The sequence below is a fragment of the Hibiscus syriacus genome, unplaced genomic scaffold (genome assembly GCF_006381635.1).
Source record: "Hibiscus syriacus cultivar Baekdansim isolate YM2019G1 unplaced genomic scaffold, ASM638163v2 tig00117005_pilon, whole genome shotgun sequence".
NCBI classification, from domain to species: domain Eukaryota; kingdom Viridiplantae; phylum Streptophyta; class Magnoliopsida; order Malvales; family Malvaceae; genus Hibiscus; species Hibiscus syriacus.
In genome coordinates, this window is record NW_024063519.1 from 2,932,581 (window position 1) to 2,956,420 (window position 23,840).

Consider the following 23,840-nt stretch of genomic DNA (forward strand, 5'->3'; position numbering starts at 1 on the left):
TTCATTTTGGATTATTTTTGAAAATGTGATGAACTGTTCTAATGCTTCATCTTTAGTACTTAAAAATAGAACCCAAGTATATCTAGAATAGTCATCTACCAAGACAAATGCATATTGTTTTCCACCCAAGCTAGTAGTCCTAGTTGGCCCAAAAAGATCTACATGGATCAATTGTAATACTCTACTAGTTGATACGTCATTAATGGATTTAAAAGAAACACGCTTTTGTTTTCCTTTAGCACAAGCATCACATATTTTATCATTATCAAATTTAAGCTTAGGCAACCCTCGAACTAAATCACCTTGAATTAGCCGTTGCAAAACACTCATACTAGCATGTCCTAGTCTCCTATGCCATAACCAACTATCATGTTCATCTTTAGCAACTAGGCATAAATTAGTCATATCAAAAGAATCTAAATGCACCATGTAAATGTTCCCTATTCTATGACCAACAAGCATAATCCGATTAGATGCAATGTCAATGACTTTACAACCATTAATTTCAAATAAGACATTGAATCCTTTATCGCATAATTGACTAATACTCAATAGATTATGCTTTAATCCATTCACATATAAAACATTCTTAATTTGTATGGAAGGGGTATTACCTATTGTACCAATACCTTCAATGTGACCCTTTGAATTGTCTCCAAAAGTCATTTCTCCTCCATTTTTGGCGTTAAGCTCAATGAACCGGCTTTTGTCTCCGGTCATATGTCTTGAGCATCCACTATCAAGATACCATGAATTTGAATTTGTTTCCCGTGCCTTGTAGCAATGCTCCTTTCCCTACAAACATAGGATTTTGGTACCCAAATTCTTTGGGTCCATTCATTAGTTTCCAAAATCCTAGTCCCCTTAGGTATCCATTTGTGTAGGATATTTTTATCTTTAGTAGTAATGAGTTCTTTAGGAACTCACATACTTCTAACAATTTTTCCATTAGAGGTTCTTTGGGGACCTCTATGATTGTAGTTTCTAAAACTTTTTCTAAAAAAGTTGGATTTTGAATTTCCACCTTTTTCAAAATGTTTTGTTCCAACTTTATCAAAAGAAGTTTTAAGATCATCAATTTTCTTTTGATGATCATCATTGATCTTTGAAAGTAAATTTTACAAATCTAAATTTTTCTTTTCAAACTCTTCTAGTCTGATTTGCAAGTCTTTGATTTTACTTTCAAGATCGTTGTTGGTTTTGGATATGAGTTTGTTTTCATTTTTCAATTTTGAAACATCATTTTTATATTTTAAAAATAATTTCTCATAATCCAAAGCCAACCCATTATATTCCTCTAATAACTCATCATAGGATAAATCATCAAAATTGGATGAGTTAGAGGTTACCTTAGAATCTTCCCCAAATGCCATCAAGCACAAGTTAGCTACTTCTTATTCCTCTTCATCAGAACTTTCTTCATCGCTCCATGTAGCCACATGAGCCTTGTGCTTATTCTTTGATTGACCCTTTTTCTTCAATTGTGGGCAATCATATTTAACATGCCCTGGCTTTTTGTATTCGTAGCAAATGATTGGGTGCTTCTCTTTCGGTTCATTTTTTAGGCCTTCATTTTGTTTGAATTTTCTTCCTCGATAAGGTCTCATCATTTTTCTGAACCGTTTGGCAAACAATGCCATTTCCTCGTCATCGTCATCGTTATTCGAATAACTCTCATCTTTTGTGGATTTGAGAGCAACTCCAATGTTTTTCTTCTTCTCCTTCTCCTTTGGTGTCTCGTCAATTTTGTCGAGGTCCAACTCATCTTCGAGCATCATTTCATAAGTGAGGAGTGATCCAATTAGCTCTTCAAGAGTTAAGGGCGTTAAGTCCTTAGACTCAATGATTGCCGTCTTCTTTGATTGCCACGATTTTGGGAGGGAGTAGACTAACTTCCTCACAAGCTTTTCATTTGAAATGATCTCTCCATATGATTTGAGACCATTGACAATCGTTGAAATCTATCCGTCATAGCTTTGATATCTTCATTTGGTTTCATCCTGAAATTTTCATAACTATGCGTTAGAATACTAATTTTAGATTTCTTTACCTCATCGGTACCTTCATGAGTGACTTGAATTTGTCCCATATTTCTTTGGCGGTTTTACACGATGAAACTCTTCTGTATTCATCTGGTCCAAGAGCACAAAAAATGATATGGATGGCTTTGGAGTTGAGCTGAAACATTCTTGTCTCTCCTTCACTCCACAACCTTGGATGAGTGAGAGGTTTGATGTATCCTTCTTCTACAGCATTCCATGATCTCATGTCACTTGCTTGAATGAAGTACATCTCTTCTTCCAATAGGCATAGTTAGCTCCATTGAAGAAAGGAGGCTTGTTGACGGCATCGAATCGAGACCGGAGTCGAAGTTTGAAGCGGAGGCCATTGATGACTTTGATAATCGATATAACTCTTCCCGAATCGACTCAAGAGGCGATTAAACCTTCAAATGAGTTAGGCTCTGATGCCAATTGTTGAGTTAATCGATCGACAGAATTAGCCAAGAGGGGGGTGAATTGGAAATTAAAAATTCGGTGGAAGCTTTTGCAGAAAATTGAAAAGATTTGCACAGCGATTTAGAGTGGTTCGACTTTCTCAATCAAAGTCTACGTCCACTACCTTAGCTATCCACACTAAGGATTTTCCAACAAATTCACTAATTTGTTCTTTCTTTTGAGGCCAAAGAGATAACCTTACAACACCCTCAAGAATATACCCCAATTCTTGAGAACACTCTTTTCCCAAGAGAAGATTACAAATTTGCAAACTTACAAGGAAAACCTCACAAGGTAAGATGTTTGCACAATTCTAGAACAAGAAAAGAACACTCAAAGATAATTACAAATGAGCACAAATGGTGTTCTTGAAAGCAAAATGAATATTGAAAGGAAAATTGGCTTGATTTACACAAACTTGGTGTTTGATGCTGTCTCTCTTGTTTCTCTATGATTTCTTGTTGATCAAGGGCTTCAGAACTTGTTTAAATACACCTTGAATCACTTCTGAACGTTGGGGATAATTAATGAAGATAATATAGCCGTTTTAGTGTGAAAACAATTAATAAAACAGCTTGGAGCGTGGGGGGAATCGGTTTCCCCTAATAGGGAATCGGTTCCCTAAGTGTAAAATTCAAATATTTGACCGTTGAACAGGGGGGAATCGGTACCCTCTATGGGGGAATCGGTTCCCTCCGAGCATTCTGGAAATCTCGGAGCCAAACATTCAGGGGGAATCGGTACCCCTTGGGGGGGAATCGGTTCCCTCTGAGCAATCTGGAATTTTGGCTTTGAAATGGTTCGAAATACTTTGAAAGATTATTTTAAATTGTTTTAAGATTAAAACTTAATTTACACTTAAGTAAGGATTAAAAATGATTTTTGAAATATTTGAGTAATGTTTTGATATTCGAATAATTATATCGAATATACTTAGAAAATCATTTTGGAAAATCTTAAAATTCATTTAACTTAATTTGTTATATCGAAATATCAAAATATTCAACAAAGTGTCACAAATTAATTAATATATAAATATTGGGAAAGTAGGAAACCCAGTTTGATTAAAAGTAGAAAACTTTAATAAAATAAATTTCTACTTTATTTAGTTTTCCTTTGTAATCAAGTATCTATCCATATAAATAGATACTAAGGGTCATGGGTTAGAAATCAAGTTCTTTTCTTTCACTGAAATCCTGTATTTTCTTCCTTCATATTAGTGATTCTTCTCCTCTGCCAGATTTTTCCCTTTAGGTTTTCTACGTAAATCATGGTGTTCTTTGTTTTTCCTTTTCGATCGTGTTTATTTGTTTTCCGATAATCATCTTTCCGATATTATAACATAAAGTCATGCAATAACTATTCGTTAACTACTGATAAGATGTAACATCCTCAATACCGGGTTAGTGATCAAATTATGAGATTTTAAATTCAGTGACCAAATTAGTTAAATTGAGAAATTCAAGGATTTAATTGAAATATTTGGTGAAGTATAAATTAGCAAGGAAGGAAGAAGAAAGGGGTAAAGGAGTCATTGAACAAAAAATAATTAAATAATAATAAGTGTGGGTATTTTAATACCCATGTGGAACATGTTTGGGAAACAAATGTTTCCAGACTTCTCTTCTTCATCTTTTTCTTCTCCAAACGTGAAGCATACAAGCAAAGGTGAGTTTCTTAATTAGTTGATTATTTGTTGAATTAAAGGGTGGGTTATGATCCTTAGGTGATACTTAAGCTTAAGGAAAGCTTAAGTTGTCTTATAATCAAAAGATGAAGAAGTTATAAGAGATTAAATAGAAGAGGTGTTTAAATGAATTTCTGGAAAAGAGTTGATAAGTTGAATTCGAAATTAAATTTGGCTTGTCATCAACCTAATTAAGGAATATGGAGTGTTAGAATTAGATTTAAAACATGTTGAAAATTTGGTATGATTCTTGAAGTTCATAAAGAGGAGAGGATATTAAGGTAATATATGAGATAAATGAGTATAAATGAGTTTAAGCATGTATATGTGAGTTAGGAATATGAAAGGGAATGGAACATGAAGTATTGAAGCTGGAAATAATGAATTTTCGTGCTTGAATAGTGATTTCTGGGCAAAATTTACAGATTTCAAAAGGGGGTGTCGATACCCTAGGCATGGTACCGATACCTCAGTTAGGGATGTACTGATACCCTATAGAGGGTACCGATACCTACTTTAAACAAGAAATGAAATTAGCCTTTCTTTTAGTTTAAGAAATGGAGGATTAGAATATACCAATTAGAATATTGATACATATCAATGTATTACTATGTAGATATAAAACGTAATCCTGTTCCGGAGCAATCGAAGAATTAGGATTGAATCAACGCAAGCAAGGCCAATGTGAGTGCATAATATAGGGATAATCTAATGGAAATAAGACTTGTGATAAGTCTATTTCCTAGGTTAATTCCATAGTATAATAGTTATGATCATGCATACATTATAATCTTTATTTACATATGCATAAGTCATATATGTATACATATGATTCACTACATGTTATATGAACCATATGAATATATTCAAATATGTGTATTATAGAATATGAGATGGTATAAGTACATGTTTATATGAATTATAATCTTAATGCCCATGTTGTGTAATATGAGAGCTCTAGGTATAGTTGGCATGCCAAGAGTCGAGGGTTTCATAGGTCCTTCGGGACAACTCATAGGTCCTTCGGAACATATTCACAGGTCCTTCGGGACAAAATTTCATATGCCACTCAGTGAGACTTATACGAGTTGTGGTGATAGCAGATGTGCACAACCTCTATGTACTCGAATACCTTATGTTCTCAGTATATACATGGGCCTATAAATCATATGAAAAATGTGTATTGCCTTATATGTTATAGTATTAGTATTGTATATATATTGAATTATAGGAAATTATATGGAATTCTGATTACTATGTTGCATGTTCATATTCATAAGAAATGTTTTATTATTATAAGTTTATGCCTCACTAAGTCTATGACTTAGCGAGTAAGTGATTTACACGTAGGTACAGAAAAGCAAGAAGATCGATCTTAAGAGTAGCAACGCAGCATATCATCATTTGAAGATCATATCAGAAGAACCTTACACAATATATCTGTCTATATAATATATGTGTTGGCATGTAAATAGAGTCGTTTAGTATGTATGCTCTGATCGACTTTTGTAATGTTTTAAACGTAAATATGTAAATAGTAAATGTATAGTTATGAAAGTTTAAATTTTATGAGTTTTATATAAGTGGACCGAAATTATTGTAGCAAGGGTATCGGTACACTGTAGCAGGGTATCAGTACACTGTAGCAGGGTATTGATACCTCTGTAGCATCTTGGAAAATTTTTAGAATCACTACTGTTCACGGTACTATTTATTACTGTTCACGATACTGTTCAGTACTGTTCATATTGTATAGTACTATTCATAAAACATTTCTTTCCTTAAATTTGTTATAACGAACATAATTCAACGATATATTATCGTATTTTCTTAATATAAGTCCAAACGTTTTGTATTTTGTTAGAATATTATTTTAAAAAGTCAATGTGACATCTCGAACTCGTATCAAGGTCAGGTACGAGTTGGGGGTGTTACATAAGATACCTGCCTCCTCCTCCTCCTATCGCTCCCCTACGTTCAATATAAATAACCTTATGTCAGGGATGAACCTGAACGATAGAGAGAAGAAGAAAAAAGATAAGTTGATATGAAGCATTGAGTGTGGCTGGAACTATTGGTAGGCATTGAGATCTATGTTTCTGGTTGATGGTGAACTTTCTTTTTTGAGATGCATGCGGTATTTCTGCAAGATTTTTCACTTAAAAGGTAAATGCATTGCTTAATAGTGCATGTAAAATATGTTAATAAATTGCACCTAAAGATGACTGGCAATGTTAGCTCTTGTTTTTTTATATATATCATTGTTATGTATCTTTGACGAGAGTCAATATTACCAGTCATCTATAACGAATTTTTATAAGGCTACAAATCATACAATAAGGCTTAACCATACTAAATTACAAAATACAAATCATAACTTAAATTACAATATACATTGGAGCTTAACCCTACTAAGAAATCTTTGTAAGATTTCATTTCAAAAACTAATATTTATAAGGCTTAACCAAAGAGAATGCATATGTAACAAAATTTATATGAATTCCTTTCGGTTCACACCTCAAATTTCAGGCACTTCTACAAAATTTAGTAAAAAAAAATTCTACAACTCTTGATGAGTACTTTATAACTTTAAAATTATAAAGTACTCAACGTATAATTATAAATTAGTTAAAAATATAAACATAAATTATTTAAAATAAAATATTAATTACATTATTTTTATAATCTTATTTTAAATAATAATTAGATCAAATATTAATCCTTAAAAACCCTAAATTCTTTTTTCTTACTTTGACGCGATAATAGCGGCGGCGACGACGATGGGGGAAGCTGTAGCGACAGCAGCGACAGCGATGGCGGTAGCAGCAATGACGACGATAACAGCAACAACGTCAACGACAACAATGATAATGACAACAACAACAACAACAACAACAATGGTGGTGATGGCGATGACTTCAAAGAAAAAAAAGAATTTAGGGTTTAATTTATGAGTTAATATTTGATTTAATTATTATTAAAAATAAGATTATAAAAAATAATATAATTAATATTTTATTTTAAATAATTTACATTTAGATTTTTAACTAATTTAGAATTATATGTTAATCACTTTACAATTTTAAAGTTTTATAAATTAAATTAATGGTACTCATCGTTATTGGTGTTCATCGGTGCCGTCGAGTATCGTAGAATCATCCTTTTTCATATTGATATTACTCTTTTTTTAAGTGTAAACAAATAATTTGATATAAATTGTTAATTAGAAAGGTTTTAAGGAATACTTGTAAAAAGTAATAAATTCAAATAAGTAATTTTGTCTTTAATTTTAATTATTTTATTTTAAAATTTATTTAAATATATCTATTTCACCATTTAATCAATATTGGTTATAATAAACTCATGTTGGTTCTTACTAATTATTTACATCTTTTTAAGATAGTTAAATGAGTAGAAATAGATGACTGGAATTATTTTTTATTTTTAATAAATATTTTCTCATTTCATATAATTAATTTCAACCGTTTATTTACATTCATTCAACAATAGTAAAAAAACTAAAAGATTTTACATAGTGTGAACAAATCATGCCTCATTTTTAATAATTTTAATACATTTAAAAATTTTATAATTTCTTATTTTTAATTTTAAGGTTAAATAAACCTTAAACTTTCCATTAAAGTCAATTGCTTACACCTTCAATCTTATCTAGAAAATTAATTAAATCATTTTACCATATCATCACTACCATTAATTATATGACATTACTATAACTATAAACGTCAATCAAGTGATAAAATTGATACAACTAAATAAGTTTAAAAGTAAAATTGATACAATTCAACAAATTTATGAGCAAAAGTAATGCAATTAAAAATTATGAATACAACTATTGATTTGAAATTACTATAACAAAATTACCCCTTAAAGCTAATTAGAAAAATATGCATGCCTTTTATTGATCATTTTTGTAATGCCCCGAATCATGGGTTAGTAGTTTGGGTCAACTCGAAGCCTAAAGTTGAGCCCAATTGGACCTTATAAAATAGTTGGACCCAATTTAGTGTTATTGGGCTTGGGTTGAGCCTAAGAGTCAGTTGGTAAGAGATGAATGTCTTATGAATTAGAAATTAGAGGGACTAAAAGTGCAATTTACTTTATGCTTATTTCAAAAGATGAAAACTCCCCTACTTTTTGAGAGATACATGAACAACTCCCCAATTCCCACCAAACACTCATCTTCTTCTCCCATCTTTTCTCTTTTCTTCTGCCATCTTCAAGTTGAAGGATTTAGGACTTCAAGTTTAGTTTGGGTCAAGCAAAGGTAAGATTATTAACCCTTACCCTTCAAGCTTCATTTCACTAGTTTTTATCCTTAGAGAAAAAATGAGTTTTGAGAGGTTTGTGAGAATCTATGGATTATAACTATGTTTTGGATATTAAGGAGTTATTTAGAATGTATCCAACCTCTAGATGGATTAGTGATTCATTTTCTTACATTGTTGGGTGAAGGAATTAGGAGAGAGTTCCAAATCAAAAGGCAAAGAAAAGTTGAGCATTGGTTGAGTTTAGGAGAGTTCTAGCCATCAAATAAGCAAGGTAACACCTTTACAACTCTTCTATACTCTTAGTGAGTCATTAGAAGTTCAAAATAGTTTAAATGGTTGAGTTGAGCATGATAAACATTTTCATGGTGAAATTATTGTTTTAGAGTTATAAATGTGTTTAAAGCCTATATTATGACCCTTGTTGTTTGAATAAAACTTTAAGCATGTTTGGGGACCTTACTAAGTTCTTTAGGATTGAATTATAGTATTTTAGTATGTGTTTTATGATTTCTGCAGACATAGTATCAATACTATTGGGATATTATCGATACTTGTTCTTCGTTTTGGGCAAATTTGTGAGTTTTTGGGCAAGAGTATCAAAACTTTCGGTCATAGTTTCGAAACTCCCGTAAAGTTTTGAAACTTGGCAGAACAAAATGTTTAAAACTATCGATACTTATATAAAGTATCAATACTTATATAAAGCATTGAAACTTTTGCAGGAGTATAGATACTCTAGGGCTAGTATCGATACTTTCAGTTTGTTTTGGGCAAAATTGTCAGTTTTTAAGGGAAACAGACTCGAGGTACCCCAAAACTTCATTATATCATCAAATAAGATTGTAAGTGAGAATATTAATGATATTAATATTACACTTAGAAATAAGATCAATTAGGATGACATAAAAATATCCTTGAATGATGCTCGGGAAACAACTAGGACACTCGAGTTCCTTTAGAAAATCCTAGCATTATCGAAAGTATAGATTCAGTCCAGATATATCCTTAGGTAGTGCGCGATGCATTTAAAGCTAACTAGCTTGGGCTTAAGGTATGACACTCAAGGAGTGAGCTAGTCGAGGGGGTTGACCGATGTAGAGATTCAGGACAACCAGTCTCGGTAGACTAGAGGGGTGTGTGAGCTCCGAGATGCAGAACCCTCAACCGCACCATGATGTTTACCATAGAGTAGAGAGTGCAATATATGAGTATACTCACTATTTCAGTTAATCAGTTAGCTTGAGCATGACATGAACACTTTTAGTATGTCATAGTTGTTAGTGTGGCACTGGGCTAGTTAGCTCATCGTTTGAAATTTGTTTCCTTATGCAGGTTAATCGAGGAGTAGTCCGAGGACTTTTTGACAGCAATGATCCAGACCCAGATAGTGCAGAGTACATCTCGAGTTCATCATTAGAGGGCATGTATAATTGTAAACTCCGATTTGTATATTTTTATATGAGTCGTAACTCATTTTAAAGTATGGTTTGTATGATTTAAATATTATTTTGGGGCTCCTAATGTAAAATACTCTATTTAAATTGTAGTTGATTTATTTTAGCATGAGTGGTTACAAATGGTCATTTTTAAAATCAGAAAAGTTTAAAAGAAAATTTTGGTTAGCCACTCCGGTGATTCCGTGTGACATTCTGATCGATCGGCTGTGTGTCATACTGGTTTAGGGTGTTACAATTTCCATAAATTTATGTAAAGATAAGACACCTTAAATAAGATATGATACGAACAAATATACAAACATCCTATGTTTTCATCCTCTAAATTAAGAAATCAAAGGGCAAGTGACTAGGTTGCCTCCTTTAGCTGTTTTAACACCCCTCACATCAATGTTTAATATGTTGTCTCCTTCAGCTGTTTTAACACCCCTCACATCAGTGTTTAAAAAAGGCGTAATTGAAATGCGCCTAAGCACTAAAGCAAGATGAGAATGAAGCGCCTGATCGAGTTCAAGTAAGACGATTTCAACGAAACGTAGCAAAGCACGCCTAAAACGCACAAGGCACTGAAAGATTTGCCTATTCAATTTTTTTGTTCTTTGTATTTTTTTTATATTATATTTTACATACTAATTTGGGTCAAAAGTGGGGCCATACAAAAAAACTAATCAAATGAAATTTAAACCTTAAAATGCTGATGAACACTCTTTGATGTTTACATAAACGATTCTTTTTACTTGACTATACAACTGAAAAAAGCATGTATATCTTTTATTTTCAAAAAGTACACCTTAGCTTAATAAGGCACAATTCATGTGCCTCGACTATAAAACCCCTATCGTCTTACTGCGCTTTGAGCCTTTCTAACACTGCCTCCCATATCTGGGAATTGACAAAGAGCAATCATAAGCTGGGCAAGTGATTAGGCCGTCTGCTTTTTGTTGTTTTTACATCCCTCCACGGTTTGGAAGTGATAGAGAAGTAAAATATGACTATAGTTATTATTAATAATAACAACGACAATGATACGAAGTACTTGAATTCTGAATTGAAAGGGCTCCGATTTAACTTTTGTAAGCTTTCTCATGAAGCCCTTGAATTCGATTAAACAATATTTTGGACTTGCAAGACAGGTTCTTCCAGAAAACTAACCTAAGTCACTGCCTTAGTCAACAATATAAGACATCTTAATGAAAAAGGATTGAAGCAAATTTTCTATCAGACTAAGAAACACACCAAGTATACTACAAAGTATTAGTGGGAAATTAAACTGAGATACATAATATAGCATCATAATAAAACAGTTCATGAGCGAGCCACCACCTTGCAAGTTTAAACTCAACTCGTGAAGGATTCAATCACTGTCGCCTTCTTCTTCTGCAAACATATGCACAGATTACATAAGACAGCTGTCATTAGCTTAGAACAGAAAACCCACTATCTAACTAAAAAAGCTGGTATTAAAGAAATTGTTTTTGCCGGCATATTATAGTTTCACTTTCAGATATTTGGACGAGTAGGTCTTAAATGCCACTACATTGCAAATGCTTCTATTTTCAATTCAACGGCTTTTGTGTAGTCAACTAAATGACTTTGCCCCTTTTATGAAAGTGCCACAAACACTTCTCTTATCCAGTTGTGAAATCATGGATTCACTAAGTACTAAATAAACTATCCAAGGTATAAATATCCCTCTAAAGTCTAAATGTATCATAACAAAGAAAAAAATCCTTTACTTAGCTAAGAGTGATAAATTTATTTATCATTAGAACACTCCTGAACTACTGACTCCAGTCTACAGGGACAAAGAATCTGTTAAGACCACAGAGTTGGTTCACCAGTTGCATGTTTATATTCTCAAGCCCGAGGTTCCCAGATTAACAGGGCATAAAGTTAGTTAATAAAACTTTATAACAAAGCATATGAACAAATCTTTATACTCGCCTTCTTCTGATTCTTCACTCTGGCTGTTGCCATCATCACCAGCATCTTCATCATCATTATCGTCATCGTCGTCATCCTCATCACTTTCTTCACTTTCATCATCATCACTCACATCTGGTATTTTAGATTTTAGTGGAGGAACGAAACTGGAGGTGGACCTTCTCCGCGAACTTGACACAATATTACTCATGTCAATCCCTTCTAACTCGCTCTTTCTTTCTTCCTCCTAAAGTCCTTGATTTCTGAGAATTTAAAATACTCGATTAATAGAACTAAAGAAAAGATAGAATATGGTGGTGAATGTGATGGCTGTAAATGCTGACAAAAGCACGAGTTGTGGACCATAATGCATTGAGCTTGGAGACGTTGGGCATGGAAGTCTCTGCCATCCCACGTGGATTTTATATAAGATGTTACATGATACTAAAACAGCAATTATGTCGAGATATATTACGGGTGCCCATCATTAGAAATTCCAATTAGATCTGAAGCAATTATCACCAAACATTTTGAGTACAGCACAGAACCTCCTAACACAAAAAAAGAAAAAAAGGAAAAAAAACAGAAATGGACATGCTTTTAACTTGAGTTTACACTTTACATAGGTATCACTATATCAGCTCTTAGTTAATGAATAATTCTATTATAATCTTGGCTCGTTGATGGTCAAGGCTTCCATGAGATGACAAAATTAGTTGATAAAATGTACTCTTTCCCAAAATGTTATCCAAGCATTAAAGAGCTTCTAATGACAAAATAAAACTTAATCCCAATTTTGTAACAAAGATATTTCTTGAAACAAGGTCATCTCTAGAAATGAATAGTAAAAGAGTTGTACAGGGGCTAGAATCCTGACCTTTTTCTGAAGGATTTGCAGACAATCCTACTTTGGAAAGAATCTCCTCTAGTTCCTTAACTACTTGGGCTTCACGCTTATTCTCAGGGACCTGTTTGACTCTCTTGTAGATAGAAGGAGGAACACTGTAAATAAAATAAGCAATGAGCATACACCGACATACAACCTTAGTGGAGATCAAGATTCATAGAAAGGTCGGTCAAAGTGAAACCTCATCCCACATGACTTGATAACTGACTTCAGATGTTCCACACGTTTCCCATATACTGGTGCAGAAATTTCTTTTCTCTGCATATTAATACTATGATTAAAAGACGCTTAATTTAAATCAGATCAAAGATGCATAACTTATAAGAAAATAGATTTGGACTGAAAATGGGCAATAAGAAGCAAGATCTTCACCGTCTTTGCAGCAGAAGATCGAGAATGACCATTTTCCATTTTCTTCATTGCTGTTGTCATCTGAATTTGATTCTGTATGCTTGCTTCTCTTCTTGCTAGGCATCTGTGCCTCTGTTTTATGTATTTTCCATTTTTTAAGCCCTTCAAAGTTCTTAATCTTCCCTTTAGGAGTGATATTTTTTTTTGGGTTTCACCTTTTCCTCTTCTTCTTCATCATCTTCGTCTCCCTCTTCTTCATCATTATCACTTCCTGAAGAAGAACTCAATTTCTTGCTAACCCTTTTAGCAGTTCCGCTCTGAGAATTTTTCTTGAGATTTTTTTGCTTAACCTCACTTGCAGGAGCAGAAGCTTCACAAGACTTCAATACCTGGTAATTAACAGAAACATTACAAGAGAGCTACGATGCACATGACGGCTTACGAAGTTGAAATGACTTTTCACGAACAAAGCATGCCCACCTCATCTAATTGTTCAGCTATGAACGTGTTGTATGAATCAAGTGCATATTTATCAAGTTTAAGATCTTCCTCCAAAAGCCGACGGAGTCCAGCCATTGTGACTTTACTGAAACATCAAAGTTCCAATGATTAAATGGTACACCTCAGTATACCAAAGGCAACTTGAAAAAAGGATTGCCCACAGAACAATGACACAACATAATGAACAAGCAATTATGTTGATCAGAAGTGAGAAATCAAACAATTTAGCAACTTACTCCGAATTAGCTTTAACATATGATGCTCTATTTCTGATAGCTTTCTTTATTGTACTCTCAGAAGCTTCTTTATTTTCTTTATTTTCAGCCTTCATAGTTTTTTGTCCGGATAGAAGACCCAAAACAGGAGATTCTTCCAATTTGTCATCTTCAGAGCAAGGTTCCTTTGTATCGTTCTTAGATTGCTGTCCTTTGGGAGATTCTGTTACTTCAGTGATTGTACTTACATTTTTCTCCACTGTTTCACCAGAACTTTTGGAGCCTTCATCATCATTGCCATCATCTAAACACTGTAAATAAAGAATTGATAAGTGTACTGATCAATTAAAAGTAGAATGAGAATATGAAACAACACTTTTTGAGAGTTCAAATTCCAACATATCTATTCCTTCTTTACACAGCATTATTAATAACCAATTCTTCCAGAAGCATCAAGATTTCTATTTTCATTGTAATGATTAAGCTATAGCTCTTTCCCAAACAATTGTGCCAGTTAATCAAATTTCTCTTCTCTAACAAACCTAGTCTTGCAAGTCCAGAGAATCTTTAAACTGGAAGTTCCATTATTTTAAAAAAACATGGGTATTGACTACAGCCCAGTCTACCAATAATCAAGTAAAACATAGTACAGAAAATATAAGGCTATTGATTATGCATAGATCAACCACTTCTCCACCATATGAATATAATTATAAAAATATTCCACTAGTTACATTCTTACACTAGCATTTCACACAAATGCTTATGTTACAGGGAGAGAGAAAAAAAATCTAGGCTAAGGGGTTGTTTGTTTGTCTCTTAATGGAATCATTCAGCGCTGAATGCTGAACCGTTCAGCATTCAGCGCGTTTGTTTTGCACCTCTGAATGATTCAGTGCTGACTGATTCAACAAAACAGGGTTGAATGATTCAGCACATAAGTACATTTTGAATGATTCAGAGCCATTATCAAACAGCATGTCACATTCAGAGGAATCAGAGCTAATTCATGCAGAGCCTCTGAATCATTCAGCATTTGAATCATTCAGCGCTTAATCATTCAGTGCTTAATCATTCAGCGCTTAATCATTCAGTGCTTAATCATTCAGCGCTTAATCATTCTGAAGTAAACAAACAGCCCCTAAGTGTTATAATTTTTCTAGTTACCTCTTGTTAAAAGTTGTTGTAAAACAAAGGCAAATATAGAAAGAAAAATCACCATATACTGCAAATAAAAAAATGACAAGTATAACATCAATTATAACATAATTTTTCCAGGCAAAGTTAACATCAATTGTATAACATCCAGTTGCAAAATAAATTAAGCATGCTTTAATTATCATTTGAGAAAATCTATAAAAATGCATTATTATTCCATGTAAAAGAAGAAGAAGAAAGTAAAATTATGCATTATCCTATATAAAATATACAAAATTTTAGTTTTATTTTTAAAAAATAGCATTAACAGCTTAACTAAATGGACCTTTTTGCATTCAGAAGAGAAAAAGAAATAAGCAAAAGTAAGAGCAAAATTTACATGAAGCCTAAATGAGAAACAGCATCTTATCAAGTAAGTGAAATATAGCAAAGAAGGAATTCCAATATTGTTAAAAAGGGTAAAAAAAGGCACCTTTAACTGGCATTGCTTGACGAATCTCTTGTGAACATCCAATGCAAACGTCTCTAACCCCAAGTCTTTCTCCAACAATCTCCGAACTCCCTCGAATGTCAATGAACTTACCAATAAACACACAAAAAATAATCAAATTAAACAAAATTATCAAGTAAATCAAGGTTACAAAAACAAGTGACAGATTCCAATGCAACCCCATTTTCTCAAATAATTCGAATGAACTCCTTCAAACACCCGCTCAAAATACCTAGAAGTCAACTGTGTAATGCGAATTTATTTACAAACTTATGAATTCAAAACTAAAAACCTAGTTAATGTAAGAGAGAGAGAGAGATAAACAGCAAGAGAGAGAGGGTCTGTGTACTCTGATTGTTCCTTGAAGTGGCCAACGCGAGAGCGCATGGCGATGGTAATTCGTAACTCGATACGTCCTTCTCCGCCGTCGCCTCCGTCGCTTCCTTGGCTTCTTTCTCGACGGCGGGACCATCGTGCGTCTCCTCTGCCATTTGTCGGGACTAGGGAACAGGTTTCACTTCTACTGGTTTAGAGAGAAACAGAGACCGAACATAAACATTAAGACACGGGGAAGCGTTGAAAAGAAAAGCTAAAGGAGGGGTTTAACTTGTAAGGAAATTATCGGGTGTAGGCGGGTGTACGATAATAAAATCACTGTCACTGTTTATGAAAATTACAAAGTAGGGTAAAATTTATATATTTTACATAAATACTGAAATTATTTAAGAATGGGAATTCTGATCTTTGGGATTGGGACACGCAATACTTAAACGACAAAGCCCAACCAATTTCATCTAATCAATCGTCAAAATTCTTCATTTTTCCCAAATCCAAATCCCTAAATTCAAGGTTCAATTTTTTAGGGTTCCTCTTTGAAAAACAATGGTCGGCCATGAAGCTGTGGAGGTTGCCAAGACGGTCCTCGAAGTCGCCGACGTCGCCTGGACCGCTATGGAATGTTGCCACCACCTCCACCACCGTCACAACGACGACGGCGATTCTCCTGAAAATCATGACATTTCCAAGCTCGAAAAAGAATTGGAAACCCTAAAATGCGAAAATCAACGACTCAGGAACCTCCTCGAACAGAACCTCAAACTCCTCAACAATCTCCCGGAATCTCCTTCTCACTTTAACGATTGTCCTCCTGACGTACATAAATTCCATACCCTTTTTTGTGTTTGGTATTCTGTTTCCATTTTTTCGATTTCTGGAACCTAATGATTTAATTGATTGCAGCTCTATGCTAGGTTGGTATCTACTGTGGAATCTAAAGACTTTTTGGCCCGACTCAACTCTCTTAATGGATCCAATACTAAAATCGAGTTTCCGTTCAAGGAAGCTACAGGTTCTTATACACAACATTTGTAATTCAAGTTAATCGCGTTATTGAATACTTTATGTCATCTCATCATTTCTGTATCAATAGTTGCACTTGCTGATATACTATACAGTTTTTTTTCCATGAATGAAGGGAATGTATTAAGAAATTCATAATTGAACTGATAAATTATCACCGCATCAAGTTGAATCAATGGCTGGGGGAAATAATACTGATTCATTTTTTCTTTTCCTTTTATTTATTGTTATTCGTTAGGAATATGAATATTGATATTTTATTTCTGTTTTTTGTTGGATTTGATTTTAAATTAGGGGATGATATGCATGCAGCTGATATCCTGATTAACGTTAACCAAAAAGATCCGAGTTGGTGGGTTTGGGTAACTGATGAAATGGTTCCGAGCAATGTTGAAGACTGGAGTGGAATTGATGATGAGAATTATATTGTTGTTACTGAAGAGCATGTTGTGGATGGGGTAGCTAACTTTATGGCAAAATGCATTTTGTCTAACCCTAATGCTCAGGTTTTTAGCTACGGATTTCATTTTTTTTTTCTTTTTCAAAGTATAAATATTATGTACTATTTTCTCATGTTTGTTTGTGATACCGGTATTGCAGACTTTAACACCAGAACAACTGCAGAAAAGTAAGTTTTCAGCTTTGTTCACCTGGCTTTATGCCTTTACTAGCTAAATAAACATATTTCTGCTTATTTAATGCTTCAGCATAATTAATGGTAATCTTGCAGTTTCATTCTTTTGATAAAGAAGAAATTGCACAATTCACTCCATCATTTAACTCAATAGTGGACAATGTACAGTGTTGTTATAATTACCAATAAATCTCGTGCATGTAATTCTAGATGTATCTTCCCTTTTCAATAGTGGACAATGTACAGTGTTGTTATAATTACCTGTGTTTATATACTTGAAAAGTGGCTTTATGTTTTTATGAGTTTCTGACCTTGTATTTGTAAACTCGCCTGAAGATTTGACAGAAAACCGTGCACCTTAGTTTTCGTCACTAGTTATATTGCCTCGCTTCCCACTTTTCTATTCAACTAAAGGTTATGTGTTGTTTCCTATTATGACGAGATTGTGAACAGCTCTAGTTAAAGCATTAGGAGGTGTCAGCAAACTGGAGAAGGTTCTGGGCATTTGGCATGCTGGAAAGATGTTCTATGCGTTATCAACTTGGGGACTTGCACTGGTTAGGTGCGTTTTACTGTTCCTTTTACTATTGTTTCTTTCTTGTTCATGTTTTTCAGTCTCCTTTCATGCTCTTAAGGTAAAAATCAGCTTGTACTTTTTGATTGAGAGAACAGGCTTGTCGATTTAATTTTGTATTCACCATTTTTCGCATGATGAGATTCATACTGAAAACATACGGAGCCTGCTGTTATATTATCAAGCAAAGGATATTAATTTGTCTTCCCACACTTTTATGAAAACCAAGGGAATTGTTATGCATTGAAACAATTACGCCTTCAATGCATTAGAGTATGTGAACTCCTTTAAGTACTGTAGAATCTGTTGTCTACATACCATGAGCTAAATTCATGCAATATGTTGATGGAAGTATTGTTTGGAAAAACTTATAGCCTATTATACTACAAGACAGTGCCAAAACATCTGTAGTTTGTAAACTTTTTAATCTGTAATCCACGTTCATATTGATATGGAAGATCTTCGTGCCTTTAGATTTGGAGTCAAAATTTCAAGTTAATCTGCTAGGTTTTAGCATGTTTCTATGTAATCTTCAATCTAAATTGACAGTTGAATTAATCTCTTTGACATTGACAGGTTATATAGGGCCCGTACCGTAGTAAGACTTGCTGCAACGGGCATCCACGCAACCAGCAAAGTTGTAATGAGGGCACTATGAATATATTGCTCCATTTCAGATTTAAAAGAAAAAAAAAACTTCTGGATTGTATTGATGCTTGACGATTGTTGCTTGGATTGTTTGGTCGTTGTTATTGCTGTAAAATGAAAATAATGTTAATAATTTTTATTGAAATATTATTTTTGTACGGATTCGTCCATGTTTGCTGCTTATGTAAATATTAACTTTGTACGAAGAATGTAATTTGGATGTTCCGAGTATGCAACATTTTTTTTTTTTGATAGAAGTTGGAAGTCTCATTAAAAACTCCCTTCGTATTCGTTCACATACTAAGAAGTATGTTAACGAACATTGGAATGAAGAAAAGAGTACCTCAAAGTTTATTAATAATAATACCCAATACAAAAGATAACACGAAATATCCTCCTATGGTGATATTCACTATTACAACAAACACATTAAGCTCATAAAACCTCATCCAAAGTCACAATCGAGTATGCAACATTGACATAAGGATGCCAATGGGAAAATGTATACTTGCAATTTATTTGGGTATACATATCACTTTTTTTTTAATTTTGTAAATATTAGACATGATTAAATTTTTCTTTATCTTGAAAGAGAAAGCAATGCATGTATTAAACATGTCATGTTAATCTTCTTTATATTATTTTCGTATTTATTAGTTCTCCTATCTTGCCAAGATTATCAAGTAGTACTAGATTTTATATTCCAAAAATCAAGGATACCCAAGATCTTAAATTGGGTTCTATCATTTCTAATATTATTATTTCCCTATTATAATTATTTTTATTAAATCAAACTCTAAATTCCGTATTCTTTAAGAAAAAAAGAATTATGCAAATTGATACATTTTAAAATTTGCCATCTAATGTACCATTAAGTACAGCTGAAGTTAAAAATTCCCGTAAACAGATGAGCATTTCCAAAAACTTATCAGGTTGCATGGTTTGCCACAACAATGTCAGTAAAACAAAGTTGTAAATCCATAATCAAAGCTATATTCACCATTTTCCCCTTTCTTTCTAAGTTCCTAAAACTGCAGATTTGAATCACTGAATGTTTCTACAAATAACAAAGTATGTTTTCTGCTAAATTAGCTTAAACAGTTCAGTGAATGATCTGAGAAGTAAGAATGAAAGATTAAAATCTTATCCCCAATCTATCAATCTCTTCTGAAGGTTTAGCAGAGGAATTCATTGTGAGAGATGCAGCATCTCTGGCACACGATCTCACATTGCCCCCTCTTTTTCTGACAAGCACAACCACTGATAAATAGAAGAATTAAACCATGGTTCGAGAAAGAAGATATAAATGATCGGGAAAATAATCTAGAATTCTTTTCAACATAAACGAGTTTGCGGGAAGATAATTTTTTAAAATGGAAGCTCGATCTTTCAACATTTAATTATTTATGTTGTCCAAATTCCACATATCAAGAGTTTGCACAAGCAGAAGAATTCGGTTCAGTAAATAAACGAAAATTCATGTACTGATTGCTTTTAAAATAAAATAGGCAAACAGTGCAATGTCTAGAACGAAACAAATATTGTGCTGAGCAAGAAAGACTTACTCAAATTTAGCAGATCATAGAACTTCAGTAACCTCCTCAACCTATGTTTTGGGAGTCTTCCTCTTTTTGTCAGATGCCGAAGGCACCTCAGATTGAGCTTGATCAAATACTGACCTGCATTTACAAGTAAAACATCAACTCTACACGCAAGGACCGGAGAATGATGGGGAAAAATCCAAAACACTTGAAAGATGTCTGGGTTTCTCAAGAGGAGAAATGGATTGTGGCAATTCCAGACAACTACTATGTCAAGCAACGCTTGAGAACTCACTGTACTTCTAATCGTTCAATAATTGAGACTACAAATACATTGGGAGCAGAACATAAAAAAAAATCAAACTTCACAACTAGAACTGCTTACCCACAGGTGGAGCATTTCTTCTGATGCTTGCAGAAAATCGACAAACATACATAACATATGTAGCCCATGTCAATGGTGTTTTTATGGCAAAAACATCTGCATATTTCAGAATTCAATCAATCACAACATGGTTTAAAGTTAAAAGCAATATGAGCATGAAAACTTAAAAGACACGAAAATCTACATGAACAGGCTTTGGAAGATGTATGACAATCATTACATGGTTTAAAGTTAAAGAAAAAAGAGCATGAAAACTTACGAGGCACGAAAATCTACGCCAACAGACTTTGGAAGATGTATGAAACTGCGAGAATGCAAGTCAGTAGCAAAGATAGTCTGCATGGAAGGCCAATATAACATATTAATTAAATAATTTGCCCAAATTTTCATCAACCAAATGCACTTTGAAGAACATTTGTAAAGAAATAGGCACTTTAACGATATGCAAAAGGCTACAAGGTACTGTCATCATGAACAAGTGCTATTAAACATATGTCAAGAAATCAAGTTAAGCTCATCAATCTGTACAAAGTGGGAAAATTGCTGGCAACAAGCAAGATCTTAAATCAAAATTTCAAATTGCTAACCAGTTTGAGAAAAACAATATACCATAAGATACTGAAACAGCCCATCCAAATTTTGTGGCTTATGATGTACACCACCAGTTATGTAAGAAGCCTAAAAGTCCCATGCATCAATGAGTATCAGTAGAATTGAGAGAGGATGACCAATGTCTGTTTGCAGCATATGGCCATTAAGAGAGCATTACTAAAGCTTCCATGCCTGTTGCAGAAAGGCTGAATTCTGTGCACCTATGTAACAAGAGTCTATAGGAACCTGCAGAAGGTAGCCAGTTAATTAAGACCGGCGACATGAACGCATTTGACGCAAGACAAATTACACATACAAAACAAAAGAATAAACAAGCCAGTTAGTCGTATCATGCATGTATTCATGTTTATTGGGAGTGAGAAAAATAAAAAAACAGCCACAAACTGAAAAATGAAAGATGAAAGATGCCAAATTTCACCTACTAATATAATGCAAATCATTCTACTTGAAAACAAGATAGCTGTGGTAGAATGAAAACAATAATATTTCCACTACAAGGTTAAGACCATTTGGCCAACTAGAAGCGGTCATTGTGATACCCTATATATAAATCACAAAAGAATCCAAACAGCTGCTACAGATGGTAGAAAGAATGAGATATTTAACTTCGCAACTACATCTAAAGTTTTCAAGTCACTATAAGCAAGAACATAGAGGACTAGGTTGAATTGAGTTGGTAATGAACTGCCAAATTAATGAAACAGGAAAATTTGGGAGGAAATTTGACAAATATATATTGAAACAATGAGAAAGAAATACTGGATGTAACATCGATTACCACAGAGCGTTGGGCAGAGAATATTGCATTCATGATTGCAACATATCTGAAAAGAATAAATCTTTGTGGAGTCTAAAAGCCAGAGGTGGAAAGTGTTAATAACCATAAAAAGAAAAAAGAACTTACTGTTCAGGTCCATCTGGTGATCCCTGCAACCATAAGATCTGCATACAAATGTTGGTAAAATACTACGAAACATAGTAATAAAAACTAAACAAGAAATTACATAAAAATCCACCACCATAAGCCAATTACAAAATCTGAACGTTTAGTGTTTTTCTTTTTCAACATGTACCCACAGACACTTCATTTACTTCTCGATTTGCTTATAGCTATTCCAAGTTGTTTGAAATTAAACCACTCTTTGATCTTTTGATGAATAAGAAGGGAACTATATCATCCAGCATGCACTTCAGTACCCACAATTATATCTATCCTTATTCACTTAAATAAATATCTTTTAGAAGTGTAGCATCAATAAAATGAAAATAACATTCGATCTCTTCATCACATGATAGAATTTTACGATGAGTAGGGCTACCGCATAATTGGTAAGTAAACATTTTTCATATGCATATTGAGCTTGGCAAATAAGTCAACTAGCAATCAATTATTTGGAGACTCACTCGAGGATGTGGATGGAGGGCTCCTGAACGGAACACTTTCTGTATATCTATTAAAATATGATTAAATCAAACAACAAATAAAGAACTGATTCAAAAAGTCCAGCAAAATGTAACCAACGCCATTGCTTTCCATGCGTGCATTTGTATGCAACTGACTAATAATTGCACACAAAATATCAGTCAGGTATGAAACAACCAAATCCTTTACATTGCTCTATAACACTATTACCACTATAAGCCCGTTAATATTCTAAAATAACTATGTTTACCATGAAATAAATTAATGAAGCATTAAAACACCAAAAAGGATACAACAAAGAGTAATTGAAAATGACCCGAGAAAAGGGAAGACTAGATCCTTCCTTCAGGTTCCTCGTTGCTCAACTGCTCATCTTTAATGAGAAATTTATCTAACTTTTGCAACAAGATGGAGCTCATCCCATTCTCAAGACCTCCGCTCAAATCGAAATAACCACGAGTTGCTTCAGTTGATTAAGAGTCAACATTGCACTAAAAAATGCAAGAACCTAAACAAACACCAACATACAGATCAATAAAACGCAAAATAACCTTTCATCTCGACTTGCTTTAATTTAGGGCTTCTCGGATAGATAAGAGAGAGATTACATGAGAAAGAAACTGACAGAAAGAGAGTGAGGAGGAACTCCAGAAAAATGGATTAGTGTCTAGCAAAACTACCACAAGGCTAACATCATCTGCAACAACAAATAACAATAAAGAGTAATAAAATTATCAAAACAAAAGAAACCCCAGGAGGGAAATCGATCGCAATCATGTGAATGTAGATAAAAGTTAAAAGAAGGGGAACCTGCATAGAGCTTGGAAGGAGCTGAAGCCATGGAGGAGGGAGCTTCTCCTACTTTTATTTTATTAATTGTCACTATCTCAAGATTGGATTTTCTCTAATAATCAGCAAATTTAATGAGTTGATTTCAGTGAATTTGATTCATGAGAAAATGGGAACGACAACTGACGGTGGGTCGAGGTCGATTTTAGAGAATAAGAAAGGCTTGGGACTTGGGCGATGGATTTATTTTGATGATTTTGGATATGAAGGGCTTATGCTGATGATGAATTTGAGGGTCTTGAAGAAATTGTGTTCGTGGAGGTTCAGTGCCTCAGTTTAGGGGTATTTGGTTTTGGGGTTTGTGGTTTAGTGACGAGGGAGGGCATGTGAACAGGGGAGCAA

The 23,840-nt window shown here is 33.8% G+C and overlaps 1 protein-coding gene and 2 pseudogenes across 2 annotated transcripts; 1 reads left to right on the forward strand and 2 right to left on the reverse strand.

Annotated features, from left to right (window-relative positions):
* Positions 1 to 11,282: 11,282 nt before the first annotated feature.
* Positions 11,283 to 16,035, reverse strand: LOC120195075 (annotated as a pseudogene).
* Positions 16,036 to 16,238: 203 nt separating this feature from the next.
* On the forward strand, positions 16,239 to 18,726 carry LOC120194886. Of its 2 annotated transcripts, none has more exons than XM_039197062.1 (6): positions 16,239 to 16,625; positions 16,713 to 16,821; positions 17,127 to 17,338; positions 17,433 to 17,460; positions 17,920 to 18,131; positions 18,162 to 18,302. In XM_039197062.1, the coding sequence occupies exons 1-6, from the start codon at positions 16,356 to 16,358 to the stop codon at positions 18,285 to 18,287; spliced, it is 957 nt and encodes a 318-aa protein (XP_039052993.1). In that variant the 5' UTR covers positions 16,239 to 16,355; the 3' UTR covers positions 18,288 to 18,302. The 2 variants fall into 2 exon arrangements, with proteins under 2 accessions (XP_039052993.1, XP_039052994.1); XM_039197063.1 differs by lacking the exon at positions 18,162 to 18,302 and adding an exon at positions 18,617 to 18,726 and having other exon boundaries at positions 16,241 to 16,625; positions 17,920 to 18,028.
* An 844-nt stretch (positions 18,727 to 19,570) lies between these two features.
* Positions 19,571 to 23,807, reverse strand: LOC120195000 (annotated as a pseudogene).
* Between the last annotated feature and the right edge of the window lie 33 nt (positions 23,808 to 23,840).